Below are 24106 nucleotides of genomic sequence, written 5' to 3'. Positions count from 1 at the left end.
CAACTGAGGGTGCCTGGCACAGTGACCATGCGGTGGGGTTAGGAGAGCTGCCTCCAGGCTCTGCCACTGGCAAGGTTTTATTCACAAGGATCCTCTTTTTCACTTTTAACAGTGAAGGTCTCCTTGGGATAGAGCTTGGATTTTCCTCTTGCTGGCATTACTGGCTAGTGAGGAGGTTGTTATGGAAAATAGCTGACAGCAAACTGAGCTGCTCCTTTTTCCTTCCGCCCTCCCCCAAAAGAGACTGTTTTCTGGGGGAAAATGGCCAGGATTCTTTTCAAAACATTACAGCCAACATTTTCCAGACTGTTTTTGCAGATCGAGATAAACACCTACACAGATATACATGCTTATCCGGATATACTGCTGTGGGTGTGCTTTTCTTTTCAGAGATGTATGATTTATATATAGATATATACACAGAATGCTCCCCATACAGGTCCCCTCTACAGAGTAGATGAAGCCCCTTCTTTCTCCGCCACTCGCGACACCGCTCGGGTGCCCCTTATTTCCCTAGGGGCAGCCCCCGCGGCGGAGGAGGGGGATGCGGAGGGCCGGGTACCAGCGCCCCGCACCCTGCGGAGGGCCGGCAGCACCCCTCGGGCCGCCCGCGGCGGGCGCGGAGCGGGGCGCGCAGGCAGCGGCGGGCGCGCAGGGTGCGCGCCGCGGGGAACGAACAGCAGATTGCGGGCAGCCAATGGCGAGGGCAGGCCGAGGTGGCACCAAATTTCCCGCAGCCAATCGGCTTGCGAGGGGGAGGAAAAAAAAAAAAAAAAAGAGATAAAAAAAAAAAGAAAGAAAAAAGCAGTCAGGCATCATGAGAGAGCCTGGCCCTCGTCATCCTCCTCTTCCTCAGCATCCTTCCTCCCGTCCCCCGGCCCGCCCCGCCCCGCCTCTCCTCCCGGGTACGCCGAGAGCCGGGACCCGCCGCGACACGCCGCCCGCCGCGCTGACCCGACCCCGCGCATCAAAACCGCGGGCAGGGGGTCACCGGGAGGCTGGGGCGTGGAGAGCCCGGCCCCGCCAGCCGCCAAGCAAGCAGCCCCGCTTAAATACCTCCGCGCCCGCCGCCCCAAGCCGCACAGCTCGCAGAGCCAGGGGTCGACAAGAGCCGGCCTCCTGCCGCCGCCGCCACCGCCGGGGACCTGCGCACCCGCGTACCGCCGTCGAGGAGCAGAGTCAGGGCCGCCCCATGCCTGCGCACTTGTTACAGGAGGAGGTAAGCGGGGGGCTGCCGGCGGGCCGGGGGGGGCGGGCCCCTCGCCCCTTCCTCCCCCATCTCCGCGGCTGCGGCAGTGCCGCGCTGCTGCTGCCTTGGGAAGAAAGGTCTGGGCATCCACGCGTGTCCGTGCACGCTCACACGCACGTACGCACACATGTGTGTGTGCGTGTGTCTTCTCCACGCTACTTCTCAGTCATGAGGCACAGTCATTCGGTGCTAACTTAAGCCATCACCCAAGTTTCATGGGGAGACTGTGCGTGGAGCGGGGATCGCCGCCACCGGGACTGTCTCCCCGTGGAGTCTATGCCCTCGGATAGACCGAGTATAAAATACAGGTTTATCTTGAGAACATCCATCTAAGCGTGTTGATAGGGGCTGTGCAGGAAGGGCTTTTGTGCCAAGAGGTCTTGGGGTTTTTGGTAATGCTCAGACCGTGCTTTTTTAATTTTCTTAATTTTTATGGGGTTTTTTTTAATAAGAAGGGGCTTTCACTTGCACCGTTTTTAAGCCAAATGTGGCAGCAGGGAGCGTCTCTAGAACAGACACAAGGTGAAAGCAGCCAGCTGCCCAGATGAAATGAATGACTGTCTGCATTGCCTCAGCCAAGCAAACATACAATGGGGAGACTGCCCATTTTTGGCATGAGAAAGACTGAATAACAACATGACACCAGGAAGATACTAGACCTGTTGGATCTTCAGAGATTTTATTTTTTTTTTTGCCTACCCTTTGCCCGAGGGGAGGCAGGGGCTTGATTATGTTATTCCTGCTCCTGCCTTCTCATCCTTCCCCCTTCTGCCTATGCAGAGGGGTGGAGGTAAATCACAGCCCCGCACTTTTTCTTGCCTGTCTCCAACACGCAGAGTCTCCCCCAGTCTTCCTTTTTGTTGTTGTGACCTGCCAGGGGTGCTCTGATGTAAAGAACTTTAATCCTCTTCCGACCCAAAACGGATGCCAAGGGCAGCGTGCTCAGACCATGTTTCACAGTCTTGGCATGTATTTTGGGGCATATCCTGGAGGCTGAAAAGAATCCTGTCCCTGGGTTATGTTGGGCATATTCAAATATACTGGACCCAAGATTCACTGCCCTGGGGCACCTAGGCTGAACCCAGGCAGGAGCCTTTGAGCTGCAGTTGGTTGTATAAGCTGGCAGGGTGCCAGGATTACCTGTGGCATGTTCGGTGCTGTTGGGGGGGGGGGGTGTTGGAGATGGGGAACACATCTGTTCTGCAGATGAGAGCTGCAAAGTCCTTCATAAATGAGGGAGAGCTCATGAAAATGTTTTAGCTGGTTTCCTCCCCCTTTCAGCTCTAGACTCCAGATCAATCCCCATCTCGTGTTCCTCTGTAGGAGCCGCAGAAGCCACTATAGCCATAGGAGGGTAAAAATCCTCTTTCTTTCCTCCTCATTACCCCGGTCTCCAGCTAGATAGCTGCCCGTTCTACCTCCCTCTTCTCCCCGTGCTCCCCCCACCAAGTCTGTAATGGTAGAGCTGTGTTTCACAGCTGCTTTATAGCCCTTTTGATTCAAGGTTAGTTTACATGTGAGAAATGACCAGTTTGATTATATCAGTGTAATTCCAGCAGCATAGGTGTGCTGGTAAAATTCCTCGTGTGGCTACTACAACTTTGGAAGAAGAGGTTTTTTCCCCTCTGTTGTTTTCTTTGTGCTCTCCCTCCTCCTCTGCCCCTGTGTAACTTTGACAGTGACATAAACTATCGTGGAGGAGAAAAATGCAACTCCAATCCCACATTCTTACTCTGGAAGCAGCATGTCCATATGGGGAGCGTTACCCATCTAATTATACCACCAGATCTCTGTTGGGAATTTTTCCTGCATAGACAAGTCTTGGGTCTTTTTGGTAGATTGTCTTCCAGCCAAAGAAGAAAATTGTGCCTTCCTGCCAAAATGCCAGATGAGAGTATCTGACACTTTGAAATGGGCAGGACTTTTCCCTGCCTAATCTCTGGATTAGAAGACATTTCTCACGGCCCTATTTGGGGGGGATTGTCTCTAAATTCTCCAGCAGCTCAGAGTATCATACCCTCAGAGACAGCCTATAGCCAGGATGCAGAAGTAGCTGGTCCCGAGCTCAGCAGCTGCCTGGGTTCAGAGAAAGCAGCGGGATACTTCATGTCCAGGTTTTTTCCTTTCTAACCTTGGATTCCAGAAGGAAAAACTTAGAGGGCTCCCTCTGTAGAGATCATTTTACTTCCCAAATGTGGGGAATCTGTCAGCTTTGCCAGCTCCTCCCTGTAGGAAGGTATGTCTGTAACCCTCTAGTTTCTACCCTTGGGAAAGGGAGGAGTTGGGATGGCCACGTAAGCTGCCTGGCCTGATTTTAATGCCTCCCTCAAGAAACTAGGCCATGGCAGGATGGTGGTCTTTATGAATCCTGGGTGCCTGAGTGGGAATCTGCTATTAATTCAGGAGAGATTTCTATTGGGAAAGGAGCTTTTCCAGCTTGGCCACGCTCCCTCCCATGGTTCTGGCTCTCCTGTTCCTGTCGGCTGACCTTTATTGTCCCTTTGCATGTGGAGGCAGCAGTGCGGGTGGTGAAGGGACAGGTTCCTGGGAGGTGAGGGGATGGGGACAGCATGCCCTCCCACCACTTGCATCCCACGTGCTTGGCACCCCCAGGGTGGAGCCCCATTGGGCACTTGGGCTCAGGCCTGACAAAGGGCTGAAAGCACCAGCAAGCACGCAGTTGTCATGATGGAGATGGAAATTGGTGATTCAGGGTTCAGTGACCTGTCTCATTAGGGTCAGTCCTGCCTGTTCCTTTCGTCATGCATGCCTGATCAGGCAGGCTGTCACTCAGCCAGGGCAAGCAAGCGTGTGGAGAGGGAATGTTGTGTCATGGTTACAGGAGGGAGCTGGGAGCCAGGCTGAGCCAACTTGCTGCTTAAGACTTCCTCTCTGTGTACTGGTGGCCTTGGCTCAGAGTATTGTCTTCCCATGCCTTAGTTTGCCTGTGGGTGGAAAGTGGGAAAGGGATAAGAGGCTTAGCAGCAGGCATGGGATAGGAGCTGTAGGTCTAACTGGAAGCACATCGCTCAACTGCTTCCATCCATTCATCTGCAAGCATGTTGGACTTGCCACGTCGCAGCCTGGAAGGTGAGGCAGGGGGAGGTAAAGAGGCACCCCAGAAGAATCCCTCTGTGGATCTTCCTGTTGTTCCCCAGTGATCCCTGGTGAGGTGACACAAAGAAGCAGGATATCAGGAGAAGCCCAATGATTTATAATAAAACCATGTTTCAGACCATATTTCTCTCCCACCTCTTTGTTCATTCACAAGATTTCCTTTATTGTTGTCTGCTTATGCGCAAGCCCAGACCACAAGTCCACCTAAAAATGCCTACTAATAAAACTGAAGGAAAATGAAAATTCTTGCAGCCTGCAAATGATACCCCTAAAGCCACTGGTGGAAAAAAGACTGGCTTTCACGTCTTTGTCTTTACACCATGTCCACCATTCACCTCCTCCCCCGAGAAAGATCAGGCCCCCTCCCTCTCATGCCACAACTCCATGGGGCCAGAGCAGGCTCTTCTTGCTGCCAAGGGCTCAGCTGAAGGAATGGAACCTGCCAAAGAAACTGCAGGCTGCTTCTTCGTACTGCCAGACTAGCTGCTTGTGTTTCTATTTCCTGCATTGGTAACCACCAACTTCTTGTTTGTTTTCCTTTTTTCCTTTCTTGAAAATGTCCATTGCTGCCTCTCCAAGGAGTTCTCCTCCGCTTCCAGCACCACCACTGTTGGCACCCTCATCTCCCGGGTGGCCAGGAATGGGGATGCCGTCATGGAGAAGGACTTACTCAATCATGAGGACTTGGCAGAAGACCGGGGGGACGTGATAGATGATATCTTTGATGAGACCTACCAGGAGAAAGAGGGCCCCAAGCCACCCCTGCGATACGTCTGGAGGAATATCATCCTCATGAGCCTGCTCCATCTAGGGGCCATATTAGGGTTGGTGCTCATACCTTCCGCAAAGATCCAGACATTGGCATGGGGTAAGCATGTTCCTTCATTTGTTTCTTGACATCTGCAAACCCCAAATCTGTTGGGTGGTATTTTTTTTCCCTCCAGGCCTACAGACTCGGGGAGGAGAAAGAAGGAAGTAGAGGTCTTCTGTTAGAAGAAGCTACTCAGCCAGCTTTGTAGTGAACTGTGGGAGGGCTTGCTAGTGTCTCTTGTAAGGTCATGCATGAGAGGGAAGGATTTGGCAGGGGACTGCTTAGCTACTTAAAGAACAAACTTAATTCACAGGCATTAGGCTTGGATGTGGCCCACTCCTGAATGTGCATCCACTTCTCGGGTGGAGCACAGAAAATGTTTGATGGAGTATTGTGACAATCCCAGAAAGTTAGGAAGAAAGATGCTAGCAACAGCACTTTAAGGGGTGCTGGGGAGGCAAGGTACAAGGCATTATTTGGCTTGAGGCTGCTGCCCAAAGGCAAGAACCGTTTCTGTCCTTACCAAGGGAGGGTAAATCCCATAGAGCCTCCATGTGTGTGTGAGGGGAAAGAGACAAAATACAGTTGTTCTGAAGATAAAAGTCAAGAGTTAACTCTGAAGCTCAGGTCTTTTATCATTCTTAGAAAAGCACAGATTAGTCCCCATCATCCCGGAACTAAGCCTGACAACTTTCAAAAAATAAATAAGCGGCTCTCCAGGCAGCAAATTCCAGTTGAAAGCACAACCCAGCAGAAGGTAGCTAGGCGAAGCTCCGCTTTCTCAGCGACCTTGCCCTGGGTAGGAACCAAACTTCTCCTTTGACTACTTGAAAGGCAGCTGGGCCTGAGGCCCAAGCTGCAGGGAAGCCTTGCTTTCTATGAGCCTTTGTGTGGACCCCTGGAGGAGTCAAGAAGGCAAACAGCTCCCAGTGGGGAAGTCGAGAGGTTGCATCCAGTCCCTGTCTTCCTGTGAAACAGAGCATCCTGAAACGAAAAGCGATGGTCTAATTTGAGACCTACTGGCATGGCTTTTGGTTTCAGCAGTGCTCTTGCAAAGTGCTCAGCCGGGAGCAGCGTCCTGGCAAGTCCAGCTGTGGACAGGCCCTGAAGCAATCCACCTGGCCTGTCATGCTCTCAAAGTCTGTCTTCCTGATGGCTGTGAGCAACGAGCATCACAGCATCAGAGCTGGACTGGCAAAGAGATGGCTCCCTGGATGACCAGACTGACTCTTTTCCTCCTGGACCATCTCAGCCTCTCACAGGCAAAGGCCTGGGGGATGAGCATCGCTGGAGGCCACAGGACTCAGTCAGAGGCTGGCTACAGCATTTGCAAAAGCAGAGGCACTGACATGTTCCCTGTGCAGCCAGCATGGGCTTTCATGGAGGCATTATGAAAGAAGACTTTGCTGGGCCTTTCCCTTGTGAAAATCTAGCAGGCTGTGCTTTTCCCCAGGGTGGCAGGGCTGGGCAGAACATGCAGCCTCAGCATGACCTTGGAGGAGCGTTTCAGGGCTCTCAGTCCTGCTCTATGTGTCCCATCCCCAGGCTCTCTGATAGAGGCTAGGCAGGGTCTGCTGGTTTCACTCACTGGGCTGAAGCCTGGATCCTCCAACCCCAGCCAAGTATCTTCAGGGCATTGCAGCAGGGAGGAAGAAAAAGGTGAGGGGGGTTTACTGGTTTCATTTCAAGCTGCACCATGATTTTCAAGTCCATCCAACCCTTCTCCCTTGAGCTCCCCTGAGATACTTAAGTGGGCTCGAGCATCTTGATCCAGAAGGTTAATGCTGCTTTGCATTCTGCGAAGCCCCACCTTACCTCAAAGTGGTCTCTGAGGCAGTGTCTTTGCAACCACATGCCTGTTCAGGATGTCTGTATGGCATCCCACGGCATTTTGTGGGATTCCGCCTTGCTTTTTACCTAATGCCAGTCCCTCTGCTCTCCTCCTTCAGTCAGCTCTGATGTGAAGTGCCAGTTGCTCTCCTGCCACTGTGAGGCACTGCAAGATTCCTTGGTGGCTTCTGGGGTGACAGATGCTCTGGGAATGGGAGAAGGACGTGAAGTCTGGGGGAATTGCACTGTTCTGGACTGGCTGAAGAACCATCCTGCCTTACCAAAGCGGGAGTAGCTCCACAGAGCTCCTTATTCGGCATCCCTGGCACTTGCTGTGGGAAGGGATCACCCTTCCATGCACTTTGCAGCCAAGTCAGAGCTTTCCCTATAGTCCATTCTCCTCCAGTGCTGACCAGAGCTGGGATACTCTGACCCTCCACAGGTCTGGCTTCTCAGCAAGGCTCCTTGCTCCTTCTTGCATTGCCCTTTTCTCAGTTCATACCTTTCTTTAGCACATACAAGGTATTTGTGGCTGTCATCTCAGTGACTTGCTGTTATTTTCCTACAACTCTCCTGGTAGTAAGGAGAGGACTATGGTTCTCATTTTACAGACAAGAATAGAGCAGCAGAGACATGTTGCTCCTGGCAATACAGTGTGGGCTTACGGCAGAACAGCTCTCCCAGTGGTAGTTCTGGAGCTGCTGGAGTTTATGCTCGTTTCTTTGTTTGTTTTTCAGATCATTCCTTCCTTAGGCTGTGTACATATAATATAAAAATAACATGGCCCCAGATGTTCTCTGCTGTTATGCTACAGGCAGCTATGGTGCCTGATAGCTGACATACCTTCTATATTTTATTATAAGGACGAATCCCCTGCTTTTACATTCTTCATCCAAGCCACCATCTCCTTGATGATCCTGTCCCTCTGAAACCAGTTATATTGGTGACTGTGTCCTCTTTTGTTTTCATTTCTCTGTGTGCTAATTCCTCTTTGTCTCTCAAGCTCTCCAGCCCTGCCTTCATCATTGTTTGCTGTTCTGTGTTGCTGTGTGCATTGTATCCCCTGATCTCTTTCTGGTACAGAGCTTCCCAGAACAAGCTGGGGTTGTTGATCAGGTGAGCTCACCATAACAAGAGCTCTCCGAGCCCTTCCAGCACTATGGCTTTCTAGTTAGCTCCCCTTTTATTTACTGTCTTCTGCACTGCACTTGACAAAGTCTTGCGCAGTCTTTTCAGGGATCATGAAGCAGATTTCACAGCATTTGCCAAACGATATAGAGACTGACTCTGGAAGGGCAGGATGCAAAGGTGATTGATAGTTTCTTCTCTTAATTGCTCTGAGCCTCCCTGGAAACGTGATTTGCATGTTGTCTTCCTGGCCCTCAGGTGCAGCAGACATACGATATTTGTGTTAACACCTGTTCGCCTGGCCAACAATGTTTATAAAACAGTGATGGTTCCTCTTGACATGGTGCTCTAACAACACCTCAGCTCCCTGCAGTGCCAACGGTGGGAGAAACATGGGTTGATACCATTTTTTGTTGCTGCTGCATCATCTTTGGATCAAGGAGCAGCTTGCTGGATAATTTAGGCAACTCTGACAGCCTGAAAATCTCAGCCAGTACTACCTGCAAGAAATGTATCCAGCAAAACATTTACAGAAGTCTTTTGTTACTTTTCCATCAAGACTACTGCTGGCAGCACCTCTCTACTTAGCATCCTCTCCAGGCTTAACTAGCAGGTGGTATGCTTCTCCTCCGAGAGTGGAAGGGAAGTTCTGATTTTACCAGATAGGCAAGGTAGGTTATAGCAACAGTAGCTCCTATTGCTCCTCCTAAACGCTGTTCCCCTTATGCAGCCTATGCGTTTCCTTGCTCTTGGTATCTTTCTCCTCAGAGTAGCATGACCCAGCTGGCTAGCAGGACTTGGAGGGAACAGTCCAGAGCTGTAGTTTCCCTTCGCACTGAGCAGAAGCCCAGGGACACCTGCTGGAGCAGGGACACCTCTTCATGTAAACATCCTTGGTGTTGACTGCAGGCAACAATGCCTTTAGCACATTCCTGGCTTCCTTTCATAACTTGAGGTCTGAATCTGAGCCCTGAAGAGGTAAAGGCTAGCAAGTCATATAAATATGACTGAATCTGTTTTGGGTTTAATTTTTGGAGCACTGAGTGCATATTACTGCCAGTGGTCATAATTCTTTGTATTCCAGTTGAATGGGTCATTGGAAACATCACTTGTGAGTTGACAGTCTTTTGGAGCTTGGATACTTCAAAGCATGATGCGTAAGATGACTTTGAAATGTCAGCTGATGGAGTGCCTAAGTCCTGCAGTTTGAGGCAGCATCACAGGGTAGCTGTGAAAATCTGTGCTACTTTATTTCACCTTCTCTACTCTCTTTCCAGTTTCATTCCTAGTGGATGATCTTGGAGGAGCTTTTCTTCTTCTGTGTGAGATGCTGATTCCCTGGCTATGCAATGATCATCATTGCACCTCTTTGCAGGGATGAACCCTCTGAATCATTAGGGTGCTGAATTCTTCTGTTTTCCACCAGGCTTTTCAATCTATTGTCCATATCCTGTCACTGTCACAACTCTTAGGTATGGCTGATGGAGCTAATAGTCCCCAAGTAGGGTTTGGGTTTCTGTAGGCTGGGTGCCATGTATGCATAGAGTGAGAATCAGCTCCTTTCCCACAGAAAGTATCTGCTCCTTAGATAAACTACAGCCGCTGTAGACGGGCGAGAGGCAAGGCAGCACGGGATTATAATTAGAGAGTTGTGGCCATTGTAGTGACCTGGGACACAGCTCCAAGAGAAGTCAACATGAAATGCTGAGCTTCATGGGATTTGGATGAAGGCTGTGACTGTTCTATGCCAGGGCACCTAAAAGCAATGGGTACTCTTCCAAATTTTTATCAAAAGCTTTCAGGCAAGGCTACCCAAAAGTAAGTACTGGGTTGTCTAGTTTCTGGGTCTGTCGGTGTCCCCATCTCTTCTCTTTTGTGATTACTTGTGCTTTCTGATACGGCTTCGTTGCTGGTGTCATCTTTTCCTGAGGGGGATATCCACAAATTCTGAGAATTGCCTGTATAAAAGAGCTACAGGTGAGCTTCCTTCTTGCAAAGCTTAAATACCACAGTCCTCAGCCAGAGTAATCTTCCTGGAGGCCTCTAATTCCCAGTCAGCATGTGAGGATTCACCAGAGTGGGAGGCCTGAACTCAGGGACATAAATACGGCCTATACTCATCTAACCTGGCATTTACTTTCTAGTGCTATTGAAGATTGCATAGGTAATTTCTGTCCCCAGTGCACTGTTAACTCATGCCTACTTGCCCCGCAGTGGAGAGCTGGGCTCTCTCCCTAACAAGTTGCCCCACACATCCATTGCAACCTGCTATTTATTGTCAACTCCTTGGCTGGTGTTTTTCATAGAGTCTGTATAGGTTGGACGTGAAATCCACACTCCTGGATGCCACTCTCAGCTCTGCCATAAACTGCTTGTCACACCTGGAAATCTACCTCAGCCACTGAGGTGTGCACCGTGGGCAGAAGGTTGCCCAGAGGTTTTATGAAATGCGGTTTGCAGGGTACAGCTGCTTATGTTCAAGGGAGAATGACAGTGAGTCACTCTTCTGCCACTAGTAGGAAGTGTCTGAAACATCCAGGAGCGGGTTTTGTTGTTATTGCAGTGTCTGAGGCCAGAGAGGTTCTGTAAATCAGAGTTATATGTTAGGTGCTTTTTCAAGGTTTGCTCTTCTGTATGAATCTGTGGGGATAGTGACTGATTTAAAACAAGTCTTAAAATCTTAAAACCAACAGGGAACTGGTCATGACCTGGTTCATAACTTTCAAGTCAGCATCATGGGGGTGGGTGAGACCTTCAAGGTATCTAGCATAAGTACTTCCCTGTCAGTAAGGCAAAGGGGGACCTGAATCAAACACCCTGCTCGTGCATCCCTCCCTTCTCCCCTTGCAGGCTTGACCAGCTTCGTGAGTTTTGCTCAGTTCCATTGTCTCTTGCAGAGGCTGGATCCTGCTGCATTTGCATGCATTTTCATCCCTCTTCATGCCCTATAAATCAACCATGACCAGTGCCTGCTTGGCTCCTCTAGGAGACCACACAGGTGCTGGGAGTTGTGCTGGTCTGAAGCTTGCACTGCATTCGGCAGCAGGCAGGGAAGCCAAGGGAGAAGATAAAGAGGGAAAGTCACAGTCAGATCAGCAGACAGGGAACGTTGCTGTTATACAGCGGGATGGGAGTGAGGAGGGTTCATGCAAGTTTAAGGGGCTAGAAGAGGTTGTTAAATCAGCCGAGACTAGCTTTTAGCAGATGAGAGATTAGGTTTAGAATGTAGAAAAACAAAAAGGAGGTGACAGAAGAAAGAGGGAACAGGAGATGATAGGAAATAAAGACTGGATTATTTTGAATGAAAGAACGGGGCGACAGTGCCTTGCATATGTCTCAGATCTCTGATTCCAGGCAAGTTTCTGGCAGAGTATCTATTTTCTGGGTTCAAGATAAGCTTGATTAGAGCCATTTGGCTGGACTGAATGGTATTGTCAAGCATACCAAGCATACCAATTCCTATCCATGGGTTTACGGGTAAGAATAAGGAGCTGTTTTCAACATTGATCCAATTGGCTGAAATCTGCAAATTTATACCAAGGAAAGAGTTTCCCCTGGGGTACTGGTGAGAAGGCATCCCTTCCCCCAGGGGACTGAAGGTGGATCAGTTGACCTATGCAGATGTGCACCCTTCCCACTTGGTGTCTGAGCTTGCAGGGCAAACCAACTGTTGAACGCCATCCGTCTTTCTGCCAAGCTTTCTGATGCTTCCTTCTTAGAAAAAAAGTTAATTTTCAGATCCAATTTTCTTCTTAACCTCAGCTTCCTACTGTAATTCTGCTATGACCCTATTGGGGTTTTTTTTCCATTTTAGTTCTAGGACGAGATGCTGGAACCCAGGTTAAATTCCAGATGTCCCAGGAGGACATGTGGGAACACACAGACCAGGGCAGACATAAACACATGATCCAGAGGGAGAGGGGTGTGGTTTTTTACTAGCTGCCAGAGTGACAAGGAATTCCTTCTGACCTGCGCGGAGAGGGAACACATGAAGCAGCTTCGAAGTTCAGCTAGGCCCAGCAACGTCTGCCTCTGCTGTGGGCATGACTTGCAATGAGTTGTTAGCCTTGGAGTTTCCTTCCTTGGAGTAAATGGTGCAGGAGCTGAGCAGAGGGAGGAATCAAAGAGACCCTGCAAGCAGGAGCCTCTGGGCATATTTTAAGTCAGTGATACAGCTCTTCTGGGGGAATGCTGAGTAGCCCAGGCTTCAGGGGGATGGTAGGTTAGATCTTTCTCTAACCAGCTTCTGCTCAGAAAGGGAGCAGAAGAGAAGCCTAACCATGGGCTTTAGCTTTCCCCCTGAAGAACTGTTAAGATCATCTACCACCTCTAGGTGAAGAGAATGCAAAAGAGATTTAGTGAGGAGTGGTGAGAGGGGAAAGCAAGACCCTTGATTATTTGGGGTGGGAGGAAAAGCGGAAGCTGTTCCCTGGTGGACTGCAGAGCTGTTACCACAGGGCTATATGGAAGCAGTTGCTTTATACAATTTTGATGATCCTGCACCATGACAGATGGCACTATGCTGAAGAACCAACCCTTGTGACAAGTCTTGTAAGGGGGAGCCTCCTCCCTTGTCAGAGGTGAGGAGCTGAAGTGATTTGCCCTACGTTGCTTAGGAAGCCTGTGGTAGCTTGGGCACTCTCACATTGATTTTCATTGCCCCAACCTGTCCTTTCCATGGGTTCCTCTCTTGCTTATACAGCTTTGGAGGAAGACTTGCCTTTGTGTTGCTCTGCCAGAAACTTTGCTGCAGGCTGACTTGCTCTAACTGGTCCAACACTTTCTTTTCCTTTCCAGCCATTCTGTGTTTCCTGGTGAGTGCTCTGGGGATAACAGCCGGATCTCACCGCCTCTGGAGCCATCGGTCCTACAAAGCCACGCTGCCCCTGCGGATCTTCTTGACTATTGCAAACTCCATAGCCTTCCAGGTAAGCACCTCCTCAGTGTGTCACTGGTCCTCAGAAGGGAAGTGCTCCCCTGAATCCCTGTCTCGGGTATGAGGCAGAAATTGATGGAGAGGTTCCTCTCTCCTACTGTGTCTTGTTAGGAAACAACCTGTCCTTTCCATCTAACACTGTGGTGCTAGAGTCTGTCTCATTGTCTTCACCTTGTCCTGTCAGAGGGTGACTCCGAGATGAACCTGGTGGGGAGAGGGCTGTTGGCCAACATCAAGGGTAGGAAAGCTCTCTAAAGCAGGAAGGTACCCTTCCCTCCAGGTGCTCCAGGTCCTGTGAAAGAGGAGTGGAAGTGCTAAGTGCTCTCCTGGTGTTGCCTCACCCTCCTCTTGCTGCGTGGCTGATAAGGGGGGATACATCTACACAGCCCAGGGACCAGCCTGGAATTTGCTGATGCGGAAAGACCAAGAACTTCCTGAGATTATGCAGTTAGAGGGATGCTTCTCTGTTTTGAAAGAGTGATATTAAGGAATAACCCTGTTATAAGTCACACCGCTGGCTTCCAGAGTCATCCCAGGTCAGTGATGTTTCGAGGAGAGAAGGGTTAGGCCCATTCAGAGTGGCACAAGTGACTGCAGGCAGCTGATAAGCACAGCAGGATATTGCTTAACCGCTCAGGAGAGCACTTCACAGTCCACAAAGCAAACAAACTGGGAAGTCCTTAGGGACTATAGAAAGTAGCAAAGAAGTCAGAGTGAAAACCCAGACTGGCATGGTACAGAAAAATCCTGATGGTCTCTCAGGTTTGCTGCTGTGAGACAGCTCTAACGACACTCCATCCTCGAACTGTACTTGAAGGGACTTCACACAGGCTTGCTCATGTGTAGGAAGTACTCAGGAGGGTGCAGGGTGCAGCACTTTCTGCTAGAAGAAGGTGAACAGAAAAGTATCAGTGCTGTGTCCCTAAGTAATTCTTCATCTGAGGTATGGGGGAAGGGTAAAGCCCAGGTGGACCAGATATTTTAGAGCCATTTACCTTCCAGTCCTGTCATGTGTCTGTCCCTGTCTGTCCGCTCACCGCCCCGGATATCACTTCATTGACATGTAACACAAGAGGGTGGGGATGGGGTTTTTTTAGCCTTGAAAAGCTTTCTAAAACACCACTGACTTTCCTATTCTCTGTTAGTACCAAACCAGAGTCTTTCAGGAGAAAGAGGAAGGACCAAGTTGCTGATTCCACCTACTGGTCCAGCACTCAGCAAGGGAATGGGGTGGGTTGCTGTGTATCGGCTAGTCCCATACAAAGACCATCTTTCACAGGGTTATAGGGCAGAGGGGGAAAGAATTTGCTGAGCTGTTGTTGTAGCGGATAGGAATAGACAAAGATGAGACAGACAGATATTTAAGCTTCAATAGGAACTAATCCAAAGTTTTACTGAAAATTCAGTACCATTCCTCATGGATTTTTTTTTTAATAGTTACTTTCAATGAGATCAAGAGAAGATTTATTTTTGGTTTATCTCATTCCTATTAGTGGCAGCAGCTCTAAGATGAGACCAGTAACTTTTAAGGCCAGAGAAGACTATAGATTATCTTATCTGAGGTTCTACAGAAAATGCCTGTTGGCTTCTCAGAAACCTGTGGCTTGTGATTTCAGAGAATGCAGGAATTCTGCTCCTAGTTGGCTCCTCCACCTGCAAGACCAGGTGGCTGCAGCACAGCATAAGCTCTCCTGGTTATAGCCTGTAGGTGGAAACTTCCAAGGAAGCAGGCATTCTAGGCTTTGCTTGCTGGTCTCAGAAAGCCATGATTTTCAGACAGGGTTGCAGTTAGAGGTGGTCCCAAAATAAGATCTGTAGAAAAGGTAATGTGCTGAAGTTGGGGTCAAGATACTGACTTTTCAGCTTTGAGACCCCTGATTTGTGTTTGTGCACAGAGTGTGGTGAACGAGGTGGTACCACGCTCCAACTGTGGTACATGGACTCTTTCCAAATTTGTGCCTCCTGTCTCCAGCAGGATTTCAGGAGACAGGGAAAGCCTCCCCAGATGTGCAAACCCAAGCTGTCTGTCAGCTTTCAGGCTGGGTTTTCTCATGTTACGAGATGCAGTGTAGGGTCTGGAATGTGAAAGAGGCTTTGGGTCACAAGTGAAACATTTCCAGCATAGGTACTGGTTGTGTTTCTCTGCTTACTAGATAGGGAAGGCTTCTGGGCCACCCTCTTCTGGGGGAATGCTGAGTGGCCAAGCTCTGGCTAACATCAGTGAGGCGTGGTGATACTTGGAGGTGCTCAGGATTTGGCTGCAAGGAAGGCAGCAGTTCCCAGTATTTGGAAACAAGTGAGAGTTGAATCCTGGCCCACGTCTATCATTGCCTTATTGTATGGCCTGCAGGTAAATCATTTTATCTCAGTTGAAGGAGGAGTGGTTACAGCACTTGAGAGGGACTTGAGGAGTTGTGTCTCTGCTACAGGATTCCTGTGTGGATAAGTCACTTGGTCTTCCCAGGCAAGAAGTAGGGATGATTATGCTGCTTCCCTACCTTCAAAGTGTCTTGAGGAAAAATCCTATGTATTTAGGAGATTAAGGAGCCTCTTGTGTAATACAGGCAATAGAGGTGTGCTTGGATCTCTGTTTCATGTTTTCTAGGATGGTGTAATACATGGCTTTAAGCACATAGAAATCTTTGTATAAAGGAATGAGCACAGGCTCATTAAAATCTATTCTTAAAACTGGCCGAACAATCATTTCTTAGTACAAATGATGAAAACTTTAATACTTTCCAAACTATTGATTTTGCAGCTTAAACAGAACAGTTATGGGGCTGAAGGGAGGTATTTTTGATAACTGTCATTGAAATGACATGTTTATTCTATTTTTAAAGAGGGGCCTTAATTTTAAGACTGTTTGATTTCCAATGGGGAAAAAAAAAGTTAAAAACACCTTGCCCCCAGTTACAGATCTGATTTGGCAATCCCAGGAAAAGCAAGGCAAGTTGACCCATGGAAAATGTCAGGGTGAAGGGAAGGGGCAGGTTGATCAATCCCAGCTGGCACCATGTAGGGATGGGGACAAATGACCAACAAGAGCTGAGTGTGTGAGGGAGGAGACACTGACTGGCCAGTGAGGGCTGGCTATTGTAGGGGTGGGGGAGCAGGCTGGCCAATCAGAGCCTGTGATGTTGTAGAGGATGTGCAAACCAAAGCCTAAAGTTAGCCAATTAAAAAAAGAGAGAGAAGGCAGCCCACCAAAGAAGCAGATTTCAAAGAAAATTGAAGTGGTTGAGCAAAGAAGACCCAACTTTTTGTTTTAAAAGCCAAAAAACCCAAACCCTAATGAAAGATAAAATGACTGATATGAGTTCAGGTCAATGGGATTTAGGTGTCTAAATCATAGAATCATAGAATGGTTTGGGTTGGAAGGGACCTTAAAGACCATCTAGTTCCAACCCCCATGTTTTAGGCCCTTTTGTTAATTTGAAGGGAATATCTCCAGCCCTGGCCCTAAGTCTCCACTCCTGTTGCCTTGCAGAATGACATCTATGAGTGGGTCCGGGACCACCGTGTCCATCACAAGTTCTCCGAGACAGATGCAGACCCACACAATGCCACACGGGGTTTCTTCTTCTCCCACATCGGCTGGCTGCTGGTGCGCAAGCACCCGGATGTCATAGAGAAGGGCCAGAAGCTGGACCTGAGTGACGTAAAGGCTGACAAAGTGGTGATGTTCCAGCGGAGGTGAGTGGTGGGGTCAGCCCCAGTGCAGAGCCATGTGGGATGGAGCAGGGACTCTGCAGATGGGCTGGGGACCCGAAACGCCTTTGATAGAACATGAAGAGATTGAGGGTACCATGTGAGAAATGTGAGCTTTCAGTCTGCCCGAGGCTTTGCTGTGGGATGAACTGTGAGAAATGAGCTGTGCCTCTCAGATAGGAAGTATTTAGGAGCTAGTGCTACCTCCAGCCCTCCCACGCCCCTTTCTTGCCCACCTATCCTGTAGCATCTTGCCAGCCGCCAGCTGAGCTTCCCACCACAAAGCACCTCCACACCTGCCTGCCTACAGCCCAGCTGCTGCTTTGGCTGGCCCAGAGCCCACCCACAAGTGCCTCCAGGCCATCCTTGGAGATGTTGTGGTACACCTTCCAGGTCACGCCTCTGCCACTCTCCCATCAGTCTCCTGGAAACAGTGTGGTGAAAGAGCAGTTGAAAATGGGGACATGAGAAAGGCAGTAACTGGGAAGGACACTCTTGATTCACTGGTGCCTCTTGGATGGGGTGTCTCTCAGCTGTCTGGGGCTATACTGGGACTGATACCCAGAGGAGGCGAGCCTATCACCAGGGCTGCAGAAATGGGGGACTGACCCCATACAGTAACCACCCTCACTCAGGAGGTCCCTAGTTCAGTCCCAGATGAACCAAGCAAGGTTTATAGCTTCCCTCCTTTTTGTGCCTGGGATTCCCCTGTGGGTCATTAGAATGGTTCAGCTTCCTCTACTCCCATCCCTCTAGTGTGAGAGGCCCCACATAATCATCTGTTTGATGGCACAGATGTCCCTTGCTTGCACATGTTGGTGGGGTGTATTGGTAGGCAGGGCCAGGTCTGCAAGGAGGAGTTGCAGCACTGGGCCAGAGCCTGAGAAAGGACCTTCTGTGGGACTCTGAAAGCACGGGGTTGCCTTTATGAGAACCAACATAGCTGAGAAGCAAATGGCAGATGAGGCCAAAAGCAGCGTCTGGTGTCTGGACTCACAGTGAAGGGGGCATTGCTTTGTGCATATGTGAGATTGAGACAGGGAGAGCAGGACTTCAGTTTGAGTCTCCTGCCCAGTGATAAGACGTGGGAGTCTCCAGGTATGGCTTCTGTGCATCCAGGGCAAAAGACGCAGGGCTCAGGGCTGCGGTATTTCTGCACTTGATTTTCCCTGTATAGCTGAGAGTGAATCCTCCAAAGGGAGGTCTGAACCAGTCCTTCCTGTTCTGCCTCTGCCACTGAGCGTTTTCCTCCTGGTTCCTTCCTTTCCAGATACTACAAGCCCTCAGTGGTGTTGCTGTGCTTCACACTGCCCACTGTAGTGCCCTGGTACTTCTGGGACGAATCCATCATCATCAGCTTCTTCATTCCAGCTATCCTGCGGTACACCATAGGGCTCAATGCCACTTGGCTGGTGAACAGTGCTGCTCACATGTTTGGCAACCGGCCATATGATCAGAACATCAACCCACGGGAGAACCCCCTGGTCAGCCTGGGGGCCCTAGGTACGTTCAGCATCTGTGTCTTTTGCTGTGGGTAGACTGTAGAGCAGGGACTGCCCCTTGGGGCAGCAGATACTTATAGACATTTCTGTGAATCCAGGTGTCCCCACTTTCCCTTGCACCTTTCCCCTCCAGCCTTTGCATCTGGCGGAGTTTCCCAGGCTGGCCAGTGAGTACATAAGGGCAGTGGGGTTATCAGCTCCCACCCGTCTCTCTCCAGGATGGAAAGGACTCTGCTACACTTAGCACCTCCTTATCTCAATAGCAATATTTTATTTACCCTGCTCAAAGCTCTCTCTGCACCGTTCACCAGACTGAAAAACGTGTGCTGCAGTCTCTGTTTATCTGTCTTAGATCTGTCAACTTGAAAACCAGCAGATGCACATTTGGACATGTTCTCAGGGCAGCTGGTAATTTTGGGGGTACTTGAGGGTGAGATAAGCCAGATCATCTCCTCATTTTGAGGACCTAGGAAAGTACATCCTAGGGTCAGCATTTGTCCTGATCTGTTCTCCCAAGCCCAAATCTTCACCTGGTTTGCATTACTCTGTGTCACTGGGGCTGCACTGAATTCTGCCACCAAAGGATCTACTCTTAGGTTTTTAGTAGAGGGGGATTTGAACTGCAGAGACTCAGGGAGGTAGGAGCAGGACTCCAGGCGATGTCATTGAAGGGGTGAGCACTGAAGCCAGTGTTGACAATGTCCGGAGCATAGGGTGGCCAACTGGGGTGGATTGCTTAGTAGAAGTCTGTCTGCATTATTCCTATCTGGAAGTGCCCTTTGGATTTGGCATTAGGACTGCCCATGTTGTAGGAGTATTGATTAGCCTGGTTTGTTGGGGACTTGCTGCAAGTCTAGCTGGTAGCTCAACCAGTACTAGAAGGTTTCTTGTGGTGGCAGAGGAAAAGCCATTAGGATTCCCCTGGTGTTTTGGTGCAGTCGTTGAGCCAGGGCCTCTCTTAGTTCCTCAACACATGCTCATTTTCCTCTAAAGCACCATAGGTCCTCTGTGATGTCATTGGCTCATTTGGGCCAGCCCAGGCATGCTGGACCATGCTCAAATGAGATGAGATAGATTGTAGAGAGGTGAAATTGGGCTGAGAGGAGAGAGGAGCCTGGACGCAATCCAGAGCCTGTTTCAGGAATGTGGTGCTTTGGGCCATGATAAAGGGGCCCTCACCTGGAGCTCTGCAACATCCTCTCCCTGGTCATGTTTTGCAGGAGAAGGCTTCCACAACTACCACCACACCTTCCCCTACGACTACTCCACCAGTGAGTTTGGCTGGCGCTTCAACCTAACCACAGCCTTCATCGACCTCATGTGCCTCCTGGGGCTGGCCAGCGATCGCAAGAAGGTCTCCAAGGAGGTCATCCTGGCTCGGAAAATGCGCACTGGAGATGGGAGTCACAAGAGTGGCTGAGTTCCTGCTCCCCTTCATGCGCACATCCACACCTCTCCTTCCTCCTTTTTTCTCCCTTTCTCCCTTCCTGACCCCTCTGAACACGCTGGACAAAGGTTTAATGTTCTGTTTACTAACTACTGAATAATGCTACCAGTTTAAGATAATGATAATGACTTTTAACCCCCCTCCCACGCTGTATTTTACATGATGTATTTAAGATCTAGGACTCTGCCTTTATAATGCAAGGCCACCCCTTTCCCTCCTCTCCTTTTCCTTTCCGTTCCTCTCTCCAGTCCCTCTACCCCATCTCCTGCTTTACATCACACTGGTCTCTCCATGGCAGAGGAGCTGGTAGGAAGCAGCCTGGGGAGGCCCATCACAGCTGGCTACGTACCATGGAGTTAAGGGAAGCCTGTACCAGCCAGCTGAAGAGTTGAGCTAAAGTCAGTGACCCTCTCCCCACCACCTTCCCCCCAAAATTCCTTCCTCTGTCCCTCCTCCTTTCTCAAGGGCTGCTGACATACATGGCATGGCTGAACTGCTCTCCCCAGGAAAAGCAGCCCTGTCCCCTTCCCTTGCCATCAAAAAGAGAGTTATCTCTTTCCAGTATGTCTCTTGGGAAGTGCTCTCCCCACCACACAGCCTCTGTGGCTGGGGAGAGTAGGGCCCCCAGACTCTCTCAGAGCTCTAGCCAGCTCCACCGGTGGCTGGGGGGGTCTGGTGGCAGCAGTGGGCACTAGAGGGGGAGCCTTGGTGGCCTTATATCCTCCTCCCTCTGGCATCACAGCCTTCCTCCCTGCACTGCCTGCTGTGCCCTTGCCACCAGGGTCTCAAGGCAGAGCCTGGCTCCAGGCTCTGTGGCCCCTTTGGAGAACCACAACGAGGAGGGGGACAGATGGAGGGGTGTGCCACTGGCTGCCGTGAGGCAGCACCAGCCCAGGGTGGTTTTGTTTGCTGCTGCCACTGAGATTTTTGCCAGCAAACGGGACTTTGCCAAAATGGAGAGGGGGAGAAGGATGTAAACCAAAGCTCCACCACTGAGTTAAGCTGCTTTATGTGCTGGAGGAACAGGGTCCCCCCTGGGTGGCAGAGAGATGTCCTGGTGTCCATGGCAGCCCTGTGGATCCTCATCCTGTGCTGAGTGCTGGGACGGGGCAAGGGAGAGCTTTCAGGCATAGGGAAAGGTGAGGGTGTCCGCAGGAGCAGGCCTCTCCATCCCCAGGGGCTCCACTCGGTTGCTTAGCAAGTGCCTGAGAAACACCAATGCAGAGCCAGGCAGCACGGGAGGCTTGAGGGAGTCGAGACCTCTGAAGCAAGACACTGCTGCCAGTGTCCTGGCTTTCCTGGCCAGGGTCCACCAGGGTGGCTTGCCATTCTCTGCTCCTCTGAGCGAGTGGGAAGGGAGGGCGAAAACAGCTCCTCATTAGTCCCTTAGCTTGCCTCCCGGCCCCCTCGGCAAGCCATCTTGCCACCTTGCTTCTTTGCTGGCAGTGAGGGCGGCTGAGACTGCAGAAAGGTCAGTTATATCACCAAACTGATGTGGGCACACAGCCAGGGGGTGTGCTGGGGAAAAAAGTCCTTGTGGGTGTTGTTTCCTGCAGGTTGCAGAGACCGCAACTTGAGTTCAGGCGGAGGGTTAGGTTCTGGGTGTCATGGCCTTGAGCCCCTCACTGGGCTGAACGTCCTTTTTTTCCCCCTTAACTCTCTCCATTATTATTAATTTTTATTATTATTATTAGTTGTAGCAGTAGTATTGTTTTTGTAGCTTAAATTCATCAAATGGAGCTGGAGGAAAGCACAAGAGGTGGCTGGAACGAGGTGATGTTTGAGTGGGGTTTGCAGCATCTCCCTTGTTCAGAGAGGGCAGAGATAGAGAGGATGCCAACTTCCTCGCCTCAGCTCTGCCACGTAGCAGCCAGGCAAGCTTCACAGGAGCACATATCTGCAGCTTTGATTTCTCCTGCTGCTGTGAGACCCACCAGGAGCCAGGACAGCTCTGTGATGTACTCCTTAACAAGAATACGCTTGTTACTCAGAAAAGAAGGCCTTCTCCTCTTCTTTCCCCTCCCTGCCACCACTGTGGCCTTGTTATTGCTCAGCAATGGGACCCTTTGAGGTTTTGAGCCACCAGGAGCCATGTGGTGTCCAGCTGAGAGGTACAACAGGGAGGAATGGCGCAGGGAGCCCTTCGGCTCCTGGTGTCAGGAGAAGGCATCCCTACTCCTCTGAGGCTCATGACAGACTGGGGACTGGCTGGGGCAAAGGGGATTGTGGCTAGAATTGTATCCCACCATTTAAAAAAAAAAAGCCCTCCCAAAAAAGAAAACACTGTTTGCTCTGTAATTGCTGACTGACTTTGCTCTAGTCTAAACCTCTCAGAACTCACAGAAGTCTCCAGAGAGGATGGGTTTGCTCCAGCCAGTAATTTGAAAGGGGTGTGGGGAGGGGAGAAGGCGAGGAGACTTATTTCCTTGCTCCTGGTGCCCTTAAGGTGTTGTGTGACATACCCTATGGTAGAGAAGTGTGCTGTGACATGCTGCAATATTTCACATCCTCTCAGCAGAGAAGCAGGGTTTGACATCAAGAGTTCCTTTCAAATTTCACCTGCTGATTCAGATCCAGAATCTGGAATTAGGGTGGAAGCTGAGGAGCGGTAACCAAACAGTCCTGGTGTTTGCCCAATCACTTTAAAGGTAGATTGGCAAATATCTCTGGGTGCCTTAAATCTTTAATATACGTAGGAGTATTGACAGCTATTTGCCGTATTTTTTCTTTTTTTTATTCTGAATTATGAACATTCGAGGGGTTTCTTAATTATTTAATTGCCTACATTGAACTGTGGGTGCAGGTGATTTTGAATGTATTTTTGTTAGATTAAGAAACATACAACACTTTAAGTAGAACTTTGTTTGAGATTATATATATATATACCTATAAATATATATATATATTTTTGGTGGCATGTTTGTATCCTGGACGCGTCGTCTGTATGTTTAGCTTAAATAAGTCTGTGAGAGGTGGAAGCAGAGAAGGCAGCAGTGGGACCTCGTGGCTAGAGCAGCCGTTCTCCTGGGACCTGTTCCCAGCTTAGCTACTCGCTCACTGTGTGATTTAGGACAAAGTCACTCAAAAACTCTCCGTGCCTCAGTTTCCCTATCCGTAACAGGGGGTTATGCCCTACCTCCCAGGGGTGTGGTGAGGCTCGCTGCCGACCAGCCCAGTGCGGAGGAGGAAGGTGTAGGTACCACACGCACACTGCTGCTGGCAGAAGCATGGACTGGTTTGTTTTCCAAAACTGTTCCCAGCCCTGCTGGTATTGTGAAGAGCAGATGTCCAAGTGTTGGGTGTTCAGGGAAGGATTGGAAAGTTGAATCTGCACATTGTCTAAGCTCTGTCACTGTTGAAATGTGAGTAGGATATGATTTTTCACAGCTTAGGGATTTCTGCATAGTAGTATCTCTGTTTTGTGTACTGGAAAAGAAAAACCTTTTTGAAATAATTTCTACTAATACGGAAACAGACATCTGGTTGTGCTGATCTGAAATTTTATTTGTTCATAATAAAAAACATTACTTTAAAACCTGTTCGAGCGATGACATGGCGGGCTGGGTTGGGTGAAGCACGCGATGCCCCATCAGGATGGAGGATGCTATGCGTCACCCTTTCCAAATCCTCCTCCCTTCCAGGAGAACCAGGGAAAAAACCTCTGGCTCTTTAAGCGCCGTGAATGAGCAGATTATAATGGCTTTCATACTCCCGCGCAGCCTGGGCAGGCACGCCAAGGCTGCCCCTGCGCCGCGGGGTTACTGCAGGTTAATTCCAGCCGGGGCCTCTTGCCAGAGCCCTCCGGCTGAGGCATATACATGCAGCACAACACGTAATACCGGCAGCCCGGCTCCCCGGCCAGGCACGGCCGCCACCGCGTCAGGCGGGTTCATTAACCTCGGCGAGGGGGAATTTTCCTCTTGCAAGAGTGAGCATCCCTGCTCTCCCCACCCCTTCGGCGGCTGGAGGGAAGTGAAAGGCGAAGTGGGAAATCCCCAGGCCAAGTCTGACTTTAATGGATGTCAGCTTCCCCACTCCCCCACCCAACTGCCTTTTGAACATCCAATTGTAGCAGCGAATAAGGCCGTGGCTGCACGGCACCAGCTTCTCCACGCCGGAGCAGGCAGAGGGGATGCCCTTGTTTGCCGCAACTTCCCCACCTGCAGCACCCGGGGACCCCCGATCCAGCCCACTTGGTTGCTGGTGCCGCCGGCCCCTTGCAGCCAGCATGCTGAATTCCTCGGCAAAACTGGCCCAGGCTTTGGCTTCCAGCTGCAGCAGCTGCTGCCGGAAAGCCCTTTGGGTAGGAAGGCCAGAACCAGCACCCTGCAAACCGGAGCGTGGGGGAGAATGCGGGAGAGAGGGAGGGAGAAGAGGG

General features: G+C 50.2%; 1 protein-coding gene across 1 annotated transcript; it reads left to right on the top strand.

Moving 5' to 3' along the window:
• The first annotated feature begins 697 nt into the window (after positions 1–697).
• Positions 698–23263, top strand: SCD (stearoyl-CoA desaturase). Its single transcript, XM_074874804.1, has 6 exons — positions 698–1219; positions 4946–5234; positions 12933–13063; positions 16559–16764; positions 18050–18282; positions 19502–23263. The coding sequence occupies exons 1-6, from the start codon at positions 818–820 to the stop codon at positions 19699–19701; spliced, it is 1461 nt and encodes a 486-aa protein (XP_074730905.1). The 5' UTR covers positions 698–817; the 3' UTR covers positions 19702–23263.
• Positions 23264–24106: the final 843 nt, after the last annotated feature.

The sequence above is a fragment of the Strix uralensis genome, chromosome 7 (genome assembly GCF_047716275.1).
Source record: "Strix uralensis isolate ZFMK-TIS-50842 chromosome 7, bStrUra1, whole genome shotgun sequence".
NCBI lineage: Eukaryota > Metazoa > Chordata > Aves > Strigiformes > Strigidae > Strix > Strix uralensis.
The sequence above is the reverse complement of the archived record's forward strand: the minus strand, read 5'-3'. Positions and strand labels throughout refer to the sequence as shown.